This window comes from Mustela nigripes, chromosome 1 (genome assembly GCF_022355385.1).
Source record: "Mustela nigripes isolate SB6536 chromosome 1, MUSNIG.SB6536, whole genome shotgun sequence".
NCBI classification, from domain to species: domain Eukaryota; kingdom Metazoa; phylum Chordata; class Mammalia; order Carnivora; family Mustelidae; genus Mustela; species Mustela nigripes.
The window spans coordinates 85,162,893-85,185,090 of record NC_081557.1 but is presented as its reverse complement, the minus strand read 5'-3'; the positions used below and the strand labels follow the sequence as shown (position 1 = coordinate 85,185,090).

Here is a 22,198-nt window from a genome sequence, read left to right as displayed (position 1 = left end):
TCAGCTCCCTCTCCTGCAGCTCACACTAATAATAGTAAACCTTAAATACTTTGTAAAGTTCTTGCTACATCCGCATACCCTCAGACTTTCATGAAGAAAATAGAAGCCGTCATGCACTAACTCCCTCAGTCATTTGTTTTTTTGGCATTCTCCCCTATTCCTACTATGTCAGAAGAAGAGTTATCTGTCCTTGGACCATGTTCCGGATTCTCTTGCCATCCTTTTTTCTGGGTCCAGTTTTGAATATTATATTGTGAGACTCTGACCTCTGTTGAAATCCTCTGAAGAACGTTGCATCTTTTGTTTATTTGTTCTAACAGGCAATCAGCCTGGTTAAGTTTATGTTATAAGTTCTTTCTCACCTTCCGTGAAGAGTGGCTCAAGCGTTAGTCAGTTTTCATAGCCTTCATTATATTCCTTCGGGTCCATCCCATGCAGGCACAACTCAGGGGTGATTTGGGGACATATAGCAATTCATACACAGGTTTAAGGAATCCAGTTTTCTAGCTCATTCCTTCTCAGGATGCCCAACCCCTACACTCTCCAGATACCACAGGCCACATTTCCTGGAACCTTTAGTTAGTATCAGTGAGGCGGAGAGGTCCATAGTAAGTTTACTCCTTGCCCAGTGCTGAAAGTCTAGTTTTTCTTCCTTTTTTGAAAGCAGAAAATGTTTTCATTTTTATTGAAGCAAAAGTAAACACAAACAAAAAGAAAAAATAACCCAAAATTCCAGAAATAATTATCATCAGTCCCTGCTATGTATCATTTTCAGATTTTATTCAGTTTGTTCTTGTTATTCATGGTAATTATATAAAGTTGTCACATTGCAGTAGTGAATGCTAAACCACTGTTCCTAGGGAAGATACAGAGTTAGTTTTTGCGAGCCCCTGATCATGTTATGGTCACTCATCAATACCTAACTTTGTTTTATGTGAATTTCTGTTTAAAGACACCTATTTAATACATAATGTTGATTTATTAACATGGACTCAGAGCCAATAACACTGTAACTTATTCCTGAATGAGCTTATTTCATACATGTATTTTCTCCATAAGGTATCAAGGCCTTCTTATGCTTAGGAGTACTAGATAGTACTTCAACACTGTGCTTGGGAGCCATTTTATTTTATTTTATTTTATTCTGTCTTTTATTTTTATTTCTTTAAAAAAGATGATGTATTTTAAATGGAGGCACCTGGGTGGCTCAGTCATTAAGTGTCTGCCTTCGGCTTGTGTCATGATCTCAGGGTCCTGGGAATGAGTCCTGCATCGGGTTCCCTGTTCAGCGGGAAGCCTGCTTCTCCCTCTCCCTGCTGTGTTTTCCTTCTCTCTTTGTGTCTCTCCCTGTCAGATGAATAAATAAAATCTTTTAAAAAATACAAAAGATTATGTATTTTAGAGAGAGAGAACAAGAGAGGGAGCCAGGAGAAGGGCAGAAGGAGAGGGAGAGAAATCTGCAGGCGGACTACCCACTGAGCTCAGAGCCTGATGGGATCTGGGGCTCTGTCCCAGGACGCTGAGATCATGACCTGAGCTGAAATCAAGAGTTAGATGCTCAACTGACTGAGCCACCCAGGGGTCCTGGGAGCCATTTTAAATAGTGAAATCTCCAACAAAAAAGCACAAAAGATGCAAAAACTTTGGCACTAAAAAGACCTTAAAAAGAATACCTGTTTACAGTTTGAAGTCTGAAACAAAAAGAGCAGAGCATCCCCTTGTTCAGCCTCAGCTGGCAAGATGCATATCTGGTGACTCAAATTTGTCACCACTCTATGTCTGCAAATGACCATAAAAGCATCACAAGTGTTAATTTTGGAATTACAAATAAATATTAGTAAACAGGCAAATTCACAAGTAAGGAGTATGGAATATTGAGGATTGACTATAATTTATATATTATATAATTAATCTATTTAAAGTGTATGATGCAGAGTTTTTAGTATATTCAAAGTGTTGTGTGAAGTTTGCCACAGTGAATATTAGAACATTTTCTTCATACCCCAAAAGTCCTTACTCACTAGCAGCCAATTCCTTTTTCCTCTACCCCCCAACCCTAGGCAACCATTAACCAAATTTTCTGTCTTATAGAGTTGCCTATTCTGGACATTTCATATAAATGGGATCATCATGGAATATATGGCCTTTTGTGATTGGCTTTTTTCATTTAACATAATGTTTTCAAAGTTCATTGACCTTGTAGCATATAGCAGTACTTTATTCCTATCATTAGATGACATTCCATTTCATGCATATAGCACGTTTTATCCACTCATCAATTGATGGACGTTTGGATTGTTTCTACTTCTTGGCTGTTATGAATAATGTTGCTATGAATATTAGCATACAAATTTTTCTGTGGATCTGTGTTTTCATTTCTCTTGAGTATATCAAGGAATGGAATTGCTAGCAATGTGGTAACTCTATGTTTTGTTTTGTTTTGTTTTTAAAGATTTTTTATTTATTTGACAGACAGAGATCACAAGTAGGCAGAGAAGCAGGCAGAGAGAGGAGGAAGCAGGCTCCCTGCTGAGCAGAGAGTCCCAGGACCCAGGGATCATGACCTGAGCTGAAGGCAGAGGCTTTAACCCACTGAGCCACCCAGGCGCGCCTATGTTTAACATTTTGAGGAACTGTCAAATTATTTTCCAAAGTGGCTGCACTATTTTTCATTCCTTCCAACAGTGTTTGAGGGTTCTAATTTCCTCACCAGCACTTAATGTCTTTATAATTATAGCTATATTAATGGGTGCGAAGTGGTATCTCATTGTGCTTTTGATTAATATTTTCCTGCTCATTAATAGCAGGCATCTCTTCATGTGCTCATTGGCTATCTTTATTCTTTGGAAAACTGCTTATTAGGTTATCTGCCCAATTTGTAATTGAGTTATTTGTCTTTTGATTATTGAGTTTGTGAATTCTCAATATATTCTCCATACAAGTCCCTTATTAGTTACATGATTTACAAATGTTTTCTCCCATTTTGTAGGCTTTTTGTTTTCTTGATGGTTTCCTTTGCAGCACAAAAGTTTTTAGTTTTGAAGACATCTAAGTTAGTTACTTTTTCTTCTGTGGATTGTGCTTTTGGTGTCATATCTAAGAAACCACCTAAGACAGAATCATGAAGGTTTACTCTTATGTGTTCCTCTAAGAATTTTATATCTCCTGCATTTAGGTCTGTGATCCATTTTGAGTTAATTTTCATATGTGATATAAGGTAGGAATTGAACTTCATTCTTTTGCATGTGGATATCCAGTTGTCCCAACACCATCTGTTGAAATGCTTACCCATTGAGGACTCTTGCCAAAAATCAGATGATCATAAATATAATGGTTTATTTCTGAACTGTCAGTTCTGTTCCATGGATCTGTAAGTCTATTCTTTTTTTTTTTTTTTTAAGTCTGTTCTTAACCAGTACCACACTATTTTGATTACTAAGCTTTATATTAAGTTTTGAAATTGGGAAGAGTGATTCCTCCAACTATGCTCTTCTGTTTCAAAACCATCTTAGCTATCCCTTGCATTTGAATTTAAGGATCACCCTGTCAACTTCTACAAAGAAGTCAGCTGACATTTTGATGGAGATTGCATTAAATCTGTAGATCAGTTTGAAGAATACTGCCATCTTATCTGTCCTTTCATGTCTTTTCATTCATTTAGACCTTCTTTAATTTCTTCCAACAATGTTTTTTAGGTTTCAGAGTATAAAATTTACACTAACTTTGTTCATTTTATTGTAAGTTTTTGGTGGTATGTTAAATGGATTTTTCCATTAATTTCATTTTTGAACTGCTAATTACAAGTATAAAGAACTATAATAGATTTTTGTATACTTACCTTATATCCTGCAACTTTGCTAAAAGATACATAACTTTTAAGCTAAAAAAAATAATATTGAGTTTTCATTCTAAAAGTTAGAGATCATAATTTGACCCTAACAAAGTAGGTATACTGTTATGTCATAAATCTTTTCTAGTAATATGGGGGAAGTTAACTCCAGTTTTCTCACTTTCATGTCAGTTGATGTTATAATGTTTTTAGGTTCTTATTTGGACTCATACCCACCAAAAGAGTTGTATAAATTGAAAATGATTATAGCTTTGAGATAATAAGGGATCAGGCTTTACATCCTGGATTCAGTCCTAAGTATACTCAGAGTGATTTTAAGTGACCACTTTAGAAGAACTTTCACTCTGAACATTTTTATTTGTTATTAATTCATCCATGTTTTTGACCTGATTCATTTTCTTTATTATTTTTTATTTGGTTTATTCCTTCTGAATCTGCTTCTTTCATTCTTTTAAAATTTATTTTATTTAATTGATTTTTTATTTGTCTTTATCCAGTTGAGGTCCAAGTTGCAGGAAAAAAGAAACAATAGATAAACATATCAAAAGCACATATAGGGCTTGCTTTTGCCAATTTTGTCACTTTGTGTGACTGTACTTCTAACAGGTTTATGATGAATATCAATCAAGATTGAGCACTGAATTTCGAATTCCGCTGACACTCCAGTCTGGAGTAGATCAGGAAGAAGACAAGAGAGAGGTATGTAATGTTAATTGCTTTTGAACACCAGTATTTCTACTATAATAGTATGTGTGAAATTGTGAAGGATTTACTGTGTTCTTACACATTAAGAGCCAATACTACAAATTCCATGGATAAAGGAAAGAAGTTACTTGAGTCATTATAATATGTTGAACTTTTCTTTCAAACTTCTAGGATTTGGGATACCTTGAGGTGAAATCAGATATCTGATCCTAGTGAATTTTTTCCATTAGTGTGCATTTGTCACAATAACTTAAAGGAAAGGTTTTAACTCATGACTTCCTTTTCTTTTTCCCTTCTCAATCTAAAGTTGGGTTAAGTCAACAGTTTTTTTTTATTATTATTTAATTTTACTTTTTCAGTGTTCCAAGATTTATTGTTTATGCACCACACCCAGTGCTCCATGTGATACGTGCCCTCCATAATACCCACCATCAGGCTCACCTAACTCCCACGCCCCTCCCCTCCAAAACCCTCAGATTGTTTCTCAGAGTCCACAATCTCTCATGATTCATTTCCCCCTCCGATTTCCCCCAATTCACTTTTCCTTTCCTTCCTCTAATGTCCTCGGTGTTACTCCTTATGCTTCACAAGTAAGTGAAACCATATCATAACTGACTCTCTCTGCTTGACTTATTTCACTCAGCATAATCTCCTCCAGTCCCACACATGTTGATACAAAAGTTGGGTATTCATCCTTTCAGATGGAGGCATAATACTCCATTGTATACAGTTTTTAACACTGATGATGTGCCAGAATCAGATGTGGAGCTTTTTTCAAAATATAAATACCTGAACCCAAACAGATATACTGATCAGTATATTGAAAGGTAGGTTTGGGGAATCTGTGTTTTTAAAAAAATTACCACTGATGCTTGTGATGGCCTCAATATTAAGAACAAGCTATTAGGCTTTTAATAATTTTTACCAAAAGGATATAAGCTACTCAAAGGGCAAAAACATGTCCATGTGTACATTAGTGCCCTTTAAGTAGCTTTTGTCCTTGAAAGAGAATATATAAACCCAGAGCATAAACCCAAAGGGCAATAACACTTGCTTTTTTTTTTTTAAATTTTTAAATTTTTAAATAAACATATAATGTATTATTAGCCCCAGGAGTACAGGTCTGTGACTCACCAGGTTTACACACTTCACAGCCCTCACCATAGCACATGTCCATAACCCCACCACCCTCTCCCTACCCCTCTCCCTCTGGCCCCCCCTCAGTTTGTTTTGTGACATTAAGAGTCTCTTATGATTTGTCTCCCTCCCAATCCCATCATGTTTCTTTTATTCTTTTCCTACCCCCCAAACTCCCCACATTGCATCTCCACTTCCTTATATCAAGGAGATCATATGATAGTTGTCTTTCTCTGATTGATTTATTTCGCTAAGCATAATACCCTCTAGTTCCATCCACGTTGTTGCAGATGGCAAGATTTCATTTCTTTTGATGGCTGCGTGGTATTCCATTGTGTATATATACCACATCTTCTTTATCCATTCATCTGTTGATGGACATCTAGGTTCTTTCCATAGTTTGGCTATTGTGGACATTGCTGTATAGCACTTGCTTTTATTATACTTGTTCCCTTTCTTTGGGAGACCGGGCGTGGGGCAGAGAGAGAATCCCAAGCAGGCTCATACCTAACATGAACCCAATGTGATCCTTGATATTACAACCCTGAGATCATGACCTGAGCTGAAGTCAAGAGTCGGATGCTTAAATGCCTAAGCCACTCAGGCGCCCCATACTTGTTCCCTTTGAAAGTTTGGCACTCAGATATTCCTCAGTCCTTCTTCCCTCTTTCCTACCATATGAGACTAGGCTTAGAGTATTCTTTTGTGATGTGGTTTTAATTTTGGAAATTTAAAGTGACTATTGTTCTTTTATAAAACACCTCTCCCATTCTTCCTTTGGCCCTGCTTCTATGGTACTTATTACTTGGGAACACAGAGTAAATATAGTAATATATCTTATCATACCAAGTGCAGTCATTTCCTCAAGTATTGTTGACAGATGACTGGACTAAGGGCAAACTAAATTAGTACTTATTTCTCTGATTTGTCTGTACTATCGAATAGCTATGTGCTTGAGAATATAAACCTTTTTCTGTATATGATATTATCCTAGGTCACCATAAAATAGAAGGAAATTAAGGACTTAATTCCATGTGTCTTTTGTTTCATCTAGTTTTATATATGGCACAAGGATATTTTCCTTCCTTGGAAAGTCCTCAGAGCAGAATCTTAACATTTTCAGCTTCTTTCCTTTAGCGTCAAAAGCAATACCTGAGATACAGACGACTTTTCATGGATATTGAAAGGGAACAAGTAAAAGAACAACAAAGGCAAAAAGAACATCAGAAGAAAGTTGAAAAGTAAGTTCTTTGATCCTTAATGTGAGCCTTAATTTACCAGTTAAGATGATTTTGAAAGCTAAGTTTTAGAAATAATCAGGTGGTTTGGCGTCTGATCCATAGTGTAAACTGTTTTTTATCTGGATAGAAGTATGAAAGGTAGTTAAGAGCTATGTTTTTTTTAATAGACTTTTTTTTTAAGTTGTAGGATTGCAGCGAAATTAAGCAGAAAGTACTGAGAGTTTATTTACCCCCTTATGGTATACATGGACTGTCTATGTCAACATCCTGAATCACAAGTGGTACAGTTGTTACCACTGGTAAACCTCCATTAACACACTATAATCCATATTTTACTTTGGGATGCACTTAATATATTAACATATAATGTATTATTTGTTTCAGGAGTACAGACAGGTCTGTGAATCATCAGTCTTACATAATTCACAACACTTACTATAGCACATACCCTCCCCAGTGTCCATCACCCAGCCACCCTATCCCTCCCACGACCCTCCCCTCCAGCAGCCCTCAGCTTGTTTCCTGAGATTAAGAGTCTCTTAAGGTTTGTCTCCTTTCCCAGTTTTGGGATCCACTCTTGGTGTTATACATTCTTCCAGATTTTGACAAATGGATAATGACTTGTATTCACATAATATAATATACAGAATCATTTTACTGCCCTAAAAATGCTTCGTGCTCTACCTATTCATCTTTCCTCCCAGCCCAAGGCAGCTACTGATATTTTTATTGTCTCCATTGTTTTCCCATTTCCAGAATATCATATAGTGGGTATAAAATACATAGCCTTCTCAAATTGTCAATCTTCCACTTAGTAAAATGCATTTAAATTTCTTCTAATACCTTTTCATGGTTTGACAGCTCATTTTTTTTTAAAGATTTATATTTATTTATTGAGAGAGAGAGAATGAGAGAGAGAGAGCACAAGACAGGGGAGGGTCAGAGGGAAAAGCAGACTCCCTGCCGAGCAGGGAGCCCAATGTGGGACACCATCCTGGGACTCCAGGATCATGACCTGAGCAGAGGCAGTCGCTTAACCAACCGAGCCACCCAGGTGCCCTCACTTCTTTTTAGTGTGGAGTAATATTCTGTTGTCTGGTTGTACTACAGTTTTGTTTCTCCATTCACCTTCTGAAGGAATCTTGGTTTCTTCAAAGATACAGCAGTTCTAAATAAAGCTGCTTTAAATATCCATGTGCAGGATTCATGTGGGTTTTCACCTCATTTGGGTAAATACCAAGTAGTACGTTTGGTAGATAAAATGGTAAGAAGACGTTTACGTTTGAAAGAAACTGCCAAATTTTATTCCAAAGTGGCTGTACCATTTTGCATTTCTGTGAGCAATGAACAAAAGTTCCTGTTGCTCCAGATCTTCTCCAGCATTTGGTGTTGTCATTGTTTTGGGTTTTGGCCATTCTAACAGTTATGTAATAGTATCTTCTTGTTTCAATGTGCAATTCCCTAATGTAGGATATGTAGCATCTTTTCATATGCTTATTAGCCATCTCTACATTTTCTTTGGTGAGGTATCTGTTTAGGTCTTTGGCTTATTTTTTAATTGGGTTATTTATTTTCTTATTCTTAAATTTTAAGAGTTCTTTGTAGTTTTGGATAATAGTCCTTTATCAATTTTTTTTTTTTTTTTTTACAAATACTTTCCCTCATCTGTGGCTTTAATTTTCATTCTTTTGACACTGTCTTCTGAAAAGCAAAAGATTTTAATTTTAATGAAGTCCAGCTTGCAATTATTTTTTTTAATGTATCATGCCTTAGGTATTATACCTAAAAAATTATTGCCATATTCAAAGTCACCTACATTTTCTTTCTTTCTTTTTTTTGAAGATTTTTATTTATTTGACATAGAGAGACACAGTGAGAGAGGGAACACAAGCAGGGGGAGTGGGAGAGGGAGAAGCAGGCTCCCTGCTAAGGAGGGATCCTGATGTGGGGCTTGATCCTAGCACCCTGGCATCATGACCTGAGCCGAAGGCTAATGCTCAATGACTGAGCCACCCAGCTGCCCGTCTTTTTTTTTTTTTTTTTTAGATTTTATTTATTTTTTTGAGAGAGAGCATGAGATAGAGAGAGCGTGAGTGGGGAATGGGGGAGGATGGAGGGGCAGAGGGAAAGGGGCAAGCACATTCCCCACTGAGCAGGGAGCCCGGCTTGATCTCAGGACCTGGGATCATGACCTGAGCCAAAGGCAGGTGCTTAACCGACTGAACCACCCAGGCCCTAACCTAGATTTTCTTTTGTGTTATCTTCTAAGTATTTTATCATTTTGTGTTTTACATTTAGTTCAGTGATCCATTTTGAGTTAATTTTTATAAGGGGTGTAAGGTCTCTGTTTGGATTCATTTTTCTGCACAGCTGTTCTATCCCATTTGTTGAAAAGACTATCTCTGCTCCATTGTATTGCTTTTGCTCCTTTGTCAAAGCTCAGTTAACTATATTTATGCAGGTCTATTTCTGGGCTCTCTGTTCTGTTCCACTGACCTATTTGTCAATTCTTTTGTCAATACTACACTGTCTTAAGAGAAAAATGATGCCTATGAGAGACTCACTTTTGCTTTCAGGACACATATAGGCTGAAAATGAAGGGATAGAAAAAGGTACTCCATGCAAATGAGCACCAAAGTACTGTGGGAGTGTCTATCCTTATATCAGACAAAATAGATTTTAGTTGAAAGCATCCCAATAGACAAAGAAAGTCATTATATAATGATAAAGGGGTAAATTTATGAGGATGATATAACAATTATAAATATTTATGCACCCAACATCAGAGTATTTAAACATAGTGCTTGCTTTGGCAGCACATGTACAGAGTATCTAAACATGAAGCAAATACTAACAGAACTGAAAGTAGAAATAAACAGCAGTACAATAATAGTAGGAGACTTTAGTATCCTCCCTTAAACAATGGATAGATCATCCAGACAGAAAATTAATAAGGAAATATTGGTTTTGAACAACATTAATGAACCTTAATGAATACATAACAGACATATACAGAACAATCTATCTAACAACAGCAGAACACACTTTCTTCTCAAGTACACATAGGACATTCTTCAAGGTAGATCATATGCCACATAGGCCACAACCCAAGTCTTAACAAATTCAAGCAGACTGAAATTATATCAGGTATCTCTTCCAAACACATTGGGAAGTAGAAATCAGTAATGAAGAAAAATTGAAAATTCACAAATACATGAAAAACAAGTAGCACACTTGTGAACAACCAATGGATCAAAGAAGAAATAAAGGAGAAATAAAATCTTTGGACAACATAAATGGAAACACAACATTCCAAAATGTATGGTATGCAGCAGAAGCAGCTCCAAGAAGAAAGTTTATACGTACAAGACGCCTTCAAAGAAAAAGGATCTCAAATAAATAACCTAATCTTACAACTCAGGAACTAGAAAAAGATGAGCAAACTAAGCCCAAAGTTAGTCAGAAGGAAGGAAATAAAGATTATAGCAGAAATAAATAGAGAATAGAAAAGATCAATGATACTAAGAGTTGGTTTTTTGAAAAGATAAACAAAATTGAAATGCTTAGCTAGGTTAACCAAGGGAAAGAAAAAAAAAGAAAAGCAAATAAAATTGTAAACAGAAGAGGAGACATTACAGTTGATACCATAGAAACACCTAGATTGGGCAACCTAGGAAAAAAAAGAGGATAAATTTCTGGAAATGCACAACCTATCCAGACTGAAATATGAAGAAATAGAAAATCTAAACAGACCAACTGCAAATAAGGAGCTTGAATCAGTAATCAAAAAATTCCCAAGAAACAAAAGTCCTGGACCTGGCTTCACTGGTGAATTCTACTAAACATTTAAAGAAGAATTAACACCAGTCCTCAAATTCTTCCAAAAAAACTGAAGAGAAGGAAACACTTTCCAACTCATTACAAGGTCTACCCTGATACCAAAACCAGACAAGGTCACTACAGGAAAAGAAAATTACAGGCCAGTATCCCTGATGAACATTGATGTAAAAAGTCTCAACAAAATATTAACAAACTGAATTCAACAGTACATTAAAAGGATCCTATACCAAAGTCAAGTGGGATTTATTCCAAGGATGCAAGGAAGGTTCAGCCACTATGGATCAATCAATATGATACAACTGCATTAACAAAATGAGGCATAAAGATCATGTGATCATCTTAATAGATGCAGAAAAAGCATTTGAGAAAATTCAATATCCATTTTTGATAAAAACGCTTCAACAAACTGATACAGAGGGAATGTACCTCTCAGCATAGTAAATCCCTACATGACAAACCTACGGCTATCACACTGCACAGTGAAAAGTGGAAGTCATGGGTTGCCTGGGTGGCTCAGTCAGTGAAGCGTCTGACTTATGGTTTCATCTGACTTATGGCTCCTGAGATCAAGCTTCTGTAGGGACCCATGCTCAGTGGGGAGTCTGCTAGAAGATTCTCTTCCTTTTCCCCTCCCCCAACTCGCAAGTGTGCTCTCACTCTCTCTCAAGTAAATCTTAAAAAAAAAAAAGAAAGAAAGAAAGAAAAGAAAAGATCTTTTCCTTTAAGATCAGAACAAAACAAGGATGCCTATTCTCCTCACTTATATTCATCCTAGCCAGAGCATTTAAGAGAAAAAGAAATAAAAGGTATCCAAATTAGAAAGGAATCATGAAATTGTAGCTGTTTGCAGAAGACATGATATTATATTTGGAAAACCCTAAAGACTCTACCAAAAACTTGTTAGAACTAATAAATGAATTCAGTAATTCCTGTACTTTTCAGGATACAAAATCAATTTACAACAATCAGTTGTGTTTCTGTATACTAACAATGAACTATGTGAAAGATGAATTACGAAAATAATCCTGTTTACAATAGCATCAAAAAGAATAAAATACATAGGAAAAAATCTAACTAAGGAAGTGAAAGATCTGTATACTGAAAGTTAAAACATTGATGAAAGAAAGTGAAGATGACACAAATAAATGGAAAGCTCATAAATTAGAAGAATTAGTATTGTTAAAATGTTCATGATATCAAATAATATACAGAGTTAATGCAGCTCCTATCAAAGTTCTAAAGCTGAAATAGAAAAAACAATGCTATGGTGCTTGGGTGGCTTAGTTGGTTAAGCGACTGCCTTCTGCTTCAGTCATGATCCTGGAGTCCCAGGATCAAGTCCCGCATTGGGCTCCCTGCCCAACGGGGAGCCTGCTTCTCCCTCTGACCCTCCCCCTTCTCATGCTCTTGCTTTCTCTCATTCTCTTTCTCAAATAAATAAGTAAATAAATAAATAAATCGTTAGGGGGAAAAAAAGAAGAAAAAAAATACTAAATTCTAAAATTTGTATGGAACCACAAAAGACCCTGAATAGTGAAAGAAATCTTTTCTTTTTAAAGGTTTATTTGAGAGATGGAGAGAGAGTGCATACTTAGGTGTACACACGTGCGCACGATAGGGGAGGGGCTGAGGGAGAGAAAGAATCCCCAGTAGATTCCCCACTGAGTGTGGAAACAGCACCCCCCCACACCTCCACCAAAGCAGTGCTGGATCCCATGGCCCTGAGATCATGACCTGAGAGAAAATCATGGGTTAGATGCTCAAGTGACTAAGCCACCCAGGCGCCCCAGTGAAAGAAATCTTGAGAAAGTAGAACAAAACTGGAAGCATCATGCTTCCTGATTTCAAGCTATGGTACAAAGCTGTAGTAATCAGAACAGTATGGTAGTCACATAAAACAGATACATAGATTAGTGGGACAGAATAAAGAGCCCAGAAATAAATCAGTTAATTTATAGCAGTGCAGTCAAGAATATACAATGGGAAAAGGATAGTCTCTTTGAAAAAATGGTGTTGGGAAAACTGGATATCCATATGTAAAAGAATGAAAGTGGCCTCTAACTTACTCCATCAAAAATAAACCCAAAATGGATTAAAGACTTGAGCATAAGATCTGAACCTTTAAAACTATTGGAAGAAAACAAAGGAGTAAGCTCCCTGACTTTGGTCTTGGCAATGATTTTTTAATATCACATTGTAAGTACAAGCTACAACAAAAAGAGTCAAGTGGGACTATATCAAATGAAGACTTCACTCAGCACACCAAAGGAGACAATCAACAAAATGAAAAGTAACCTGTGAGATGGGAGAAAATATTTGAAAAGTATATTCCTGATAAGGTGCATATATGAGGAACTTACACAGTGCAATAGAAAAAAAATAACAAATCAAACAGCCCAATTAAAAAATGGTCAAAGGACCTAAATAGACATTTTTCCAAGAAGACATACAAATGACCAATAGGTACATGAAAAGTTGCTCAACATCACTAATCAACAGGGGAATGCAAATCAAAACCATAATGAGATAACCACCTCATGCCTGTTTGAATGGCTGTTATATGAAAAACAAGAAATAGGTGTTGGCAAGGATGTAGAAAAAAGGAAAACTTGTACACTATTGGTGGGAATGTAAATTAGTGCAGTTACTATGGAAAACAGTGTGGAGATTCATCAAAGAAGTAAAAACAGAACTGCTGTATGATCCAAAAATCCCACTTGTGAAGGAGATGAAATCACTCTCTTACAGAGGTATTTGCATGCCCATGTTCATTGCAGCATTCAAAATAGCTAGGACGTGGAAACAACTTAAGTGTCAGCAGATGAATGAATAAGGAAAATGTGGTACATATATAATGGAATATTATTCGACTATGAAAAAGGAAAATCTTGCCATTTCTGACATGAATTAATATTGAAGTATTATGCAAAATAAAATAAATCAGAGAAAAATACTTTATGACCTTACTTATATAGGAACTCTAAAAAAAATGAACTCATTAAAACAGGGATAGATTGGTGTTTGCCAGAAGCAGGGAGGGATATGTGGGGGGGGGGGTGTGAGATGTTGGTAAAAAGCTGCAGACGTTAGTTATAAGATAAAGGAGCTCTGGGGATCTAATAAAGATCAGTGTGGTGACACTGTCACTACAGTACTTGAAGTTTGCTAAGATAGTAGATTTTAATTGTTCTCATCGCACACACAAAAGGTAACTATGGAGTGATAAAAGTGTTAACTAATATCATGGTAATCAGTTCATACTATATATATAAGAAGTCATTGATATATATAGTACACCTTAAAGTTACACAATATATTTGTCAGTTATCTCTCAATAAAGCGGGGGGGGGGGGGATATGTGGGTTTGAAAGCAAGGACTTCACTTCTTATCCACATTTGAGAGAGAGTCTGCATTTATTCAGCAAACATTAATCTGGCACTTTCATATGAGACTGTCCTAGACATAGGCATTACAAAGATAAATAAAACGTCGTTCCTTTTCTTGAGGAATTCATAAACCAAAATGGATGGGAACATAATTGCATGCAAGTAAGTAGTATAATTATTACAATAGAAGAAGTAGGTACAGAGTCCCAGAGAATACAGAAGTGGGGTTACCGATTGCCTCTGGAAAGTTAGAGAAATTATTACATTCAGTTGGGTCTAGATCGATAAATATGTGTTTACTGGAGAAGCTAATAAGATGGTGAGTAGAAAAATCAACATTAAATAGAGAGTGGAAGCAAATAATAGTATTCATGCAGAGTTTTATAATTTTGAAGGGCTTTCATATATTATTTCATTTGGTATTTTTCAACAATCAAACATTTGTGGAGAGTCTGGCACATGCCAAGTACTGCATTATATGCTGAGAATATTAAATGTAAACATGTGGCAGGATAGTAGTGGTTCATAGCACAGGCTTGGAATCAAATAGTCTTGGGTTTGAATTTGCAACTTATTAGATGTTTAACCTTTAGCATGTTTCTTTACCTCTGAGATTCAGTATTTTTAATTATAAAATGAGGATTATAATCCCTGTCTCCTAGGTTGTTGATAGAATTAAATGGAGAAATATACGTAAAATACTTAACATAGTGTTTGGCATTTAATAAAATCCTGGTAAATAGTACCTATTATGACCATGATGGTGGTGCTGGTGGTGGTGGTGATGATGATGATAATGATGGTGATGAAGATGTTGGGAAATAGGATGAGCACCAAGGGAAGCCAGACAAATGGAGAAAAGGAGATGAAAATAGTAATTTTAATGCTATATGAGAAGTAAGACAGGGGGACAGTTTAGGGAGATCAAGAAAGGCTTTATATATAGATGGGTTAGTACTCAAGCTGGGTCTTGAAGCATGAATTGGAATTTGCTAGATGGTCATGGACATAGCATGAAAGTATAAGTTATGTGTGGGAAACTGTGAGAACTTAGGGTGGCTAAATGGGTGGAAGTGAAGTGGCAGAGGGGCTATCAAAAGGCTGTTGTAAGATTTTAAGGCATAAGTCTTGTCAGATTTGTATTTTAGAAAGATCATTCTGAAAAACTGAGGCAGAGAGTCTAGTTAACTAGTAAGTTATTATAGTAGCTGAGGTAGGCCGTGATGGGAACAGAGAGTCATGTATTTAATAAAATTTAAGAAGTAGAATCCATAGGACTCAGTGACCAGTTTGGTTTGGTGTTGAGAATGGTCAAAGGTAGTTTCTAACTTTATTCTTGGATAGCTAAATGAATGGTAGTACCATTAACATAGGGAGATAATGCCCAAAGTAGAACTAGATTTGATAGAAAGCTAGCAGGTTCAATTTAGGACATTGAGTGTGAGAAGCCTGTGGAACATTAAGTGAGGACTGACTTATACATATTTGGAAATAAGAAACTAGAATTCTGGGATGCCTGGGTGGCTTAGTGGGTTAAAGCCTCTGTCTTTGGCTCGGGTCATGATCCCAGGGTCCTGGGATCGAGCCCTGCATCAAGCTCCTTGCTCAGTGGGGAGCCTGCTTCCCTTCCTCTCTCTGCCTGCCTGCCTACTTGTGATCTCTATCTGTCAAATAAATAAATAAAATCTTAAAAAAAGAAAAAAAAAACTAAAATTCTGGCAGCAGTGAGAACGAAAGATTTCTTTAAGAATTTTCAATATTTGTTTCAACATGATTTGGGACCAAGCATAGAGCTGCTTCTGGGGCATAAATAAGTAAGAGGCACTTTTGTTGGTCTTCAGGCACTGAACGAATAAAATTGGAGACTTTGAGGGGTTTCAAACACTTTGAGGGGGTCTCAAGACATTTGCCACTATCTAAATTTGTGCAATAAAGAAGGCTGAAGGTGGTGCACCTGGGTGGCTTAGTCAATTAAGCCTCTGCCTTTGGCTCAGGTCATGATTTTGGGGTCCTGGGATTGAGTCCCATGTTGGGCTCTCCACTCAGCAGGGAGTCTGCTTTTCCCTCCAGCTCTGTTCCTTCCCTCTGCTTGTGCTCTTTCAAATCAATCGATCAATCAATCTTAAAAAAAAAAAGGCTATGGGTCTAAGTTGAAAACTTTTAGAAAGCTGAGAGAAATTTTCTATAATCTTATAGTACATGTAGAGTTCAGGACCCACCAGGATGAGGTTGGGGGTGTTGGGGACCCATCAGGTAAGACCCAGTGAATATACCAGGCTTTCAGTCTGGTATACAAGACACCGAAGAGTTCTACGGGAACATGGAGAGTTTGACACTAACAAGATGGTCTAACCAACTGTTGAATAAGCCTTACCCAAACTATAAAGCAGCCTTGATTCTGCTGAGTGCCTGATTAGATTGAGGTGATGAACCCTGCATTCTCTGCCTAGCAGAGATAAGGGTGAACTTTTCTGTCATAGATAACATCACTCGGAGCCTCTAAATTTCTTTTAAAACAACATTCAGCATTCAGTTAGAATTTTTAGGCATGTCAGGAGATAGGACCATATGACCAAAAGCCAAGAGGGAAAGAGACAACAGAAGCAGCCACACAGGTGACACAGATGTTGGTATTAGCAGACAAGGACTTTGAAACAGTTGAGTAATACACTCACGTAAATAGAGAAAAAGATGAAGAAAATAATGAAGATATGGAGAATTTCACCAGAGAACTGGTGAAATAGGATAAACTAGAAAGTCAGGTGTTGACAAATATAATCTCAAAATAGCAACTCAGTAGATACACAAGGATACACCTCTTCATACTCATTAGAATAGCTTAAAAAAGAAGATGACAACGAACTTAACAGTACCAAATGTTGGCCAGGATGTTGATGAGTTATAACTGATATATTGGTAGTGAAAGTGGAAAAGAGTATGACCACTTTGGAAAACTTTAGTTTTTTTTTTTTAAATACTTAAATATATATCTAGCTCACGACATAGACCTTTTACTGCTAGATATTTCCTCAAGGAAAATGAAAACATTTATAAAAACACTGAACAGTGAGAGAATATATTCTTTTTATGTGTCAGTAGCACATTTATCAAGATTGATCATATCCTGGGTTATTTTTCAGAGTATGTTTTCTGATTATAGTGATGTTAAGCTAAAAATCAGTAAGCAGTACATCTTAAGAGAATTCTGAATGAAAGATAAAATTGCAATGGAAATTATTAGAAAATGCTTTGAAGAGAGTAATAAGACAAAACATAGCAAAATTTGTCAGAATTAGAAGGAATTAGAGCAATTATCAGAAAAAGTAAAAAGGCTAAAAATAAATGTAGCTTTCCATCTTTAAGAAGTTAGGAAAAAATAGCAAATCAAGAAGTCATAAAGAGCAGAAATCAGTGAAAGAGAAAACAAATGTACAATGGAGAAAATCAACAAAGCCAACAACTGGTTCTTTGAAAATTTAGTTTTGCCAGGGATAACTGATCAGTGAAAAAGATAAGAGAGAAAGCCAATATTAGGAATGAAAAATGAGTCATTACTGCAAAGCCTAGAGACATTAATGACAATAAAAGGACATATGAACAATTCCATGCTAAAAAAAAATTTGATCATTTTGATGAAATAGACAAATTCCTTTAAAAAAATGTGGATGCAAGAAGAAATAGAAATCTGACTCACCCTATAACACTTAAAGAAAGTAAATCAGTTATTTTTTTAAAAGATTTTATTTATTTGTGTGTGTGTGGGGGGGAGCATGCATGCTGGAGAATGGACAGAGGGAGAGGGACAGAAAATCCCATGCAGACTCGGTGCTGAGCATGGAGCCCAATGCAGGGCTTAGTCCAACGACCCTGAAATCATGAGCTGGGCCCAAATCATGAGTTGAATGTTCAACCGACTGAGCCATTGAGTGCCCCCAAAGTAAATCAGTTTTTAAAAATCCTTCCAAAAAGAAAAATTTATGGTCAAGTATAGGCTCAAATGTCAAGGGAAAAAAAAAACAATAGCGAGTTTTACATAAACTATTCTAGAGAATGGAAAACAGGCAGTTCTTCCCAAATAATTGTAGAGGCCAGCATAATCTTAATCCCAATCTGATAAGGACATCACAAGAAAGCACCATTACAGATTGATTTCTCTCATGAACAGAAATGTAAAATTCTAAGTGAAATAGTAGCCCAGTGACCTTTGAGGGGCACTCTTGCATGCCCTTGCCCTTGAAACTTCTGCCTAAGCCTCTGCCTCTTGCCACAAGGCAGCTTTTTTTTTTTTTTAAGATTTTATTTATTTATTTATTTATCCGACAGAGACACACACACAGAGAGAGAGAGAGAGAGAGATCACAAGTAGGCAGAGAGGCAGGCAAAGAGAGAGGGGAACGCAGGCTCCCTGCTGAGCAGAGAGCCCGATGCAGGGCTCCATTCCAGGACCCTGGGATCATGACCTGAGCTGAAGGCAGAGGCTTTTACCCACTGAGCCACCCAGGTGCCCCCCAAGACAACTTCTTAAACACCCCTGAACTTTTCCCAAGCCATGGACCCAATGGTGACAAAGCTTTTTGCAACACTAATGATGATGAAAAAAAAAAAGACTAAAATAAAATATTCCAAGATATTTAAGAATTATCTTTGGATGCTGGAAATAATTTTTTTCTGTTCTTTGTGTGTTTCTTAATTTTTCAGATTTTTTATCATTAGTGTATTTGACTTTGAGAGCCTATGCAATATCTGCAGGGGCCCCTTGCTGGTGAATTTCCTGTTTATTTTGTAGTAGAGAGTACAAGGACTTCTGAAATTTTTATGTGACAGTCCACTACTGAGAATAGTTTCCTTTGAGCTGTTTAATAGTTTCTTTAGTATGTTTCTATTCTCATGTGCTTTTTATCCCCTTGAGATAGAATACTCTTGTCTTAAAAACAACTTGATAAAAACAGCTGCTGTGAAATAGTGTGTGTATTTGTTTTGGATTGGGGTAGAAGAGGCTTGGAAAAATCTAGACAGGATTCTATTTAAATATTTCAAGTTATCTTTTCTATTCTTAATGTTCCTTAGGACTATGATTACATAACCTCCCTGGATAACAATTTCAGAATCTAAGGACACTGGCTCTCAAGAAGTTCATTCTTTTATCTAGGCCAGATTTGTCATACCATAACCTAGTCATTTAGCCATAATTATGACAGATCTGCATCAGAAATTCTTCCAGTTCTATAGTGCCTGTATATAAGCGTTTTACCAACTCATCAAGCAAAAGAACAGAAATTTAGTCCAGTTCATATAACCGAAGCCAAGATATCCCTGCTGTGGGTGTTTTATGTCTAACCTAAATCTTCTTATGACATGCCTACCACATGGCATAGACAGTGGGGAATTCTTCTTTAGCTATATGCTGACCTTCTTTGAAAGCTTTTCTGCTTAAGGCTTTTGTTTTATTGCCATTTTCTCACTGGATAATCTTTTTCTTCTTTGATTTATACTTTTGACCCCAGAAAAAGTATGAAGGTCTTTGTCTCACAGATGGCATCAGAAAATTAAACCTGTTGTCAGTCATTTGCAAATAATTAAAAATAATTTTTTTGCTTTTTCCTTGTTGAAGAAACTAGATCATACAATGACTTTATTATTTTTTTTTTGCATGGTTATGATTTAACTTAAAGACAAAGCCATTTTAGCAACGTTCTAAAATGAACATACATCAGCTTTCTATACAGGAATTAATAATAACTGCTTTACCTCAGTTGTTACTGGAGTCAAATGATATGTTTTCATTCATTCATTTAGCAGCAGTTTGTTGAGTATCTATTAATTGGTATATATGATAGCTAGACTTAGGGGGTGTGGAAAATGAAAGACATCATCCTACTCCTCAAATATTTTACTAGATAGTTTTCACTTATGAATGGGGAAGCAGATAACTGAATAGATCATTATAATACCATATTTTTGGTATTACAGGACAACATAGCATGTGGTTAAGAACATCCAGAGATAATGTGTTCAGATCCCACCTCTGCGACATACCAGTTGTGTGACTTTGGGAACGTTACCTCAGTGAGCCTCGCTTTCTTCTCTCTGAAACAGAGATATACTTCATAAAGTTGCTGTGAGAATTAAATGTGGTCACCTATAAATGTATGTAATCTGGCATAATGTATGTTCAATAAGTGTTAGTTGCCAAGTATTTAAGGAAAAAAATAACATCAAATTTTTCATTATTCCAGAGAATGGAAAACAGGGAATACTCCCCACGTAATTATAGAGACCACTATAACCTTACTGCCAACCTGATAAAGACATTGCAAGAAAGCGATGTTACAGACTAATTTCTATTATCAACATAAGTATAAAAATCTCAAGTAAAATAAAACATTCCTTTTAATACTATTAGAAGAAAAAATTGCAAGAATATATGGGGGTACAGAGACTGTGTTTTCAACTCGGAATTGGGGGTATGGTTGTAGTAGTAGGCTTCTTGGGCTGAAGTTTTGAAGGATTAGTAGCAGTGCTATGAGACAAAATTGTAATTGGTCTGGAGAAAAGAGTGTATGGGAATCTTAGGTAAAAGCAATAACATTGAAAAGCAGTGACTTGAGTGACACTTCTGAGCTGGATATGATTAGAGGTAAAATAGTGGAAAAAGGCAAGTCTTAAGAAATGAAGACAAGATCATAAACAGCTATGTATGTCATGAGAAGGGATTTGGATTTTTATCCTGAAAACAGGAGCCACTTAGGGCATTGTGGGAAATAGATGAGGTGACTAAGACTAGATGTTAGGAGATTATTGAAGTATTATACTTAGAAGATGAGAGGTGAAATTTTTTTTAAAAAAATTATTATATAAAGTCCTTACTGTGTGTCAAGTACTTTACATAGATTATAGTCTCATTTAATTGATACACAATTCTATAGGATAGTGGTAGCTGCCATTCATTGAGTGTTTATAATGTACAAGGCACAATGTTGAATATTTTAGAGACATTAGCTCATTTACTCACTTCAGTAACCTTATGAGGTAAATTTTATTGTTATACAGAAAATGAGCCCTAGAGAGGTTGAGTAATTACCTAAGATTAAGATCACACTTAGCAATGGCAGAACTGGAATTCAATCCCAGATTTATTGGATTCCATCACCCAACCTCTTTGAAGCCTGTAACACCACCTTTCATATAAGCCAGGGCCAAGGAGGCAATGAGGAGGCAATTTTAAGAATGTAAGACAGAGAGTTGGTGGGATTTGTCAGTAGAGAATTCAGGGTTAAGTCCCAGATTTATGGTTTAGGCCAGCAGATAAAATCTAAAACAGATTTGCCTGGGAGGAGGTAGATGTAGAGAGGATAAGTTTAGTTTGGGGCATACTGGGTTTAAGGTGCTTAAAGGAAATCCAACTAGAGAATCCAGTAGGAAGTATTATGTTATTTTTAATAATGATTTCAGAAATCACTAAGGAAGAATACTTAGCAGAATCAGGAAGTGAGTAGACAGAAAGATTGAACAGAAAAACAGGATCAGCAAGCAGTGATTTAGACCTGGTAGATTAGACCTTAATCCTGTTGTGGCAAAGAAGAATATTTCTTTCATGTCTTTGAGATCTAACAGGGCACCTCTTTAACCCCTGAAATAAACCTGTTTTTTAATCTTACAAGCCGAATTCCTTTTATTTGAAAGTATTGGTGTTGGCAAATATCTGGCTTGGAAAGACAGAAACCGTAGAGCCAAAAAGATAGTCCTCATTTTTAGGTTTAGGTCGGTATTTTAGTTTTAACTTCTTAAAGGATTAGTTGTGTGGCCTTATCGTATGGAAGATTCATGAGTGAGAAGAGTTTTCAAGTTGTTGCAATTGTATGACTATTTTTTAAAAAATTGTTTTTATTAACATATAATGTATTATTTGCCCCAAAGGTACAGGTATGACTATTTAAGAAAAATTTTTTAAAGACTTTATTTATTTACTTGAGAGAGAGAGAGTGAGTGAGAGAGCACGAAGGGGGGAAAGGGTCAGAGGCAGAAGCAGACTCCCTAC

At 36.3% G+C, this 22,198-nt stretch overlaps 1 protein-coding gene across 4 annotated transcripts in view; it reads left to right on the top strand.

Moving 5' to 3' along the window:
• CCDC15 (coiled-coil domain containing 15) overlaps positions 1-22,198 on the top strand; it is a 79,291-nt gene that overhangs the window by 25,992 nt on the left and 31,101 nt on the right. For all 4 annotated transcript variants that reach the window (XM_059414454.1, XM_059414475.1, XM_059414465.1 and 1 more), the window contains 2 exons: positions 4,457-4,549; positions 6,830-6,933. In XM_059414454.1, coding sequence (XP_059270437.1) covers positions 4,457-4,549; positions 6,830-6,933 — 197 coding nt within the window. The remainder of the gene's footprint in view (positions 1-4,456; positions 4,550-6,829; positions 6,934-22,198) is intronic.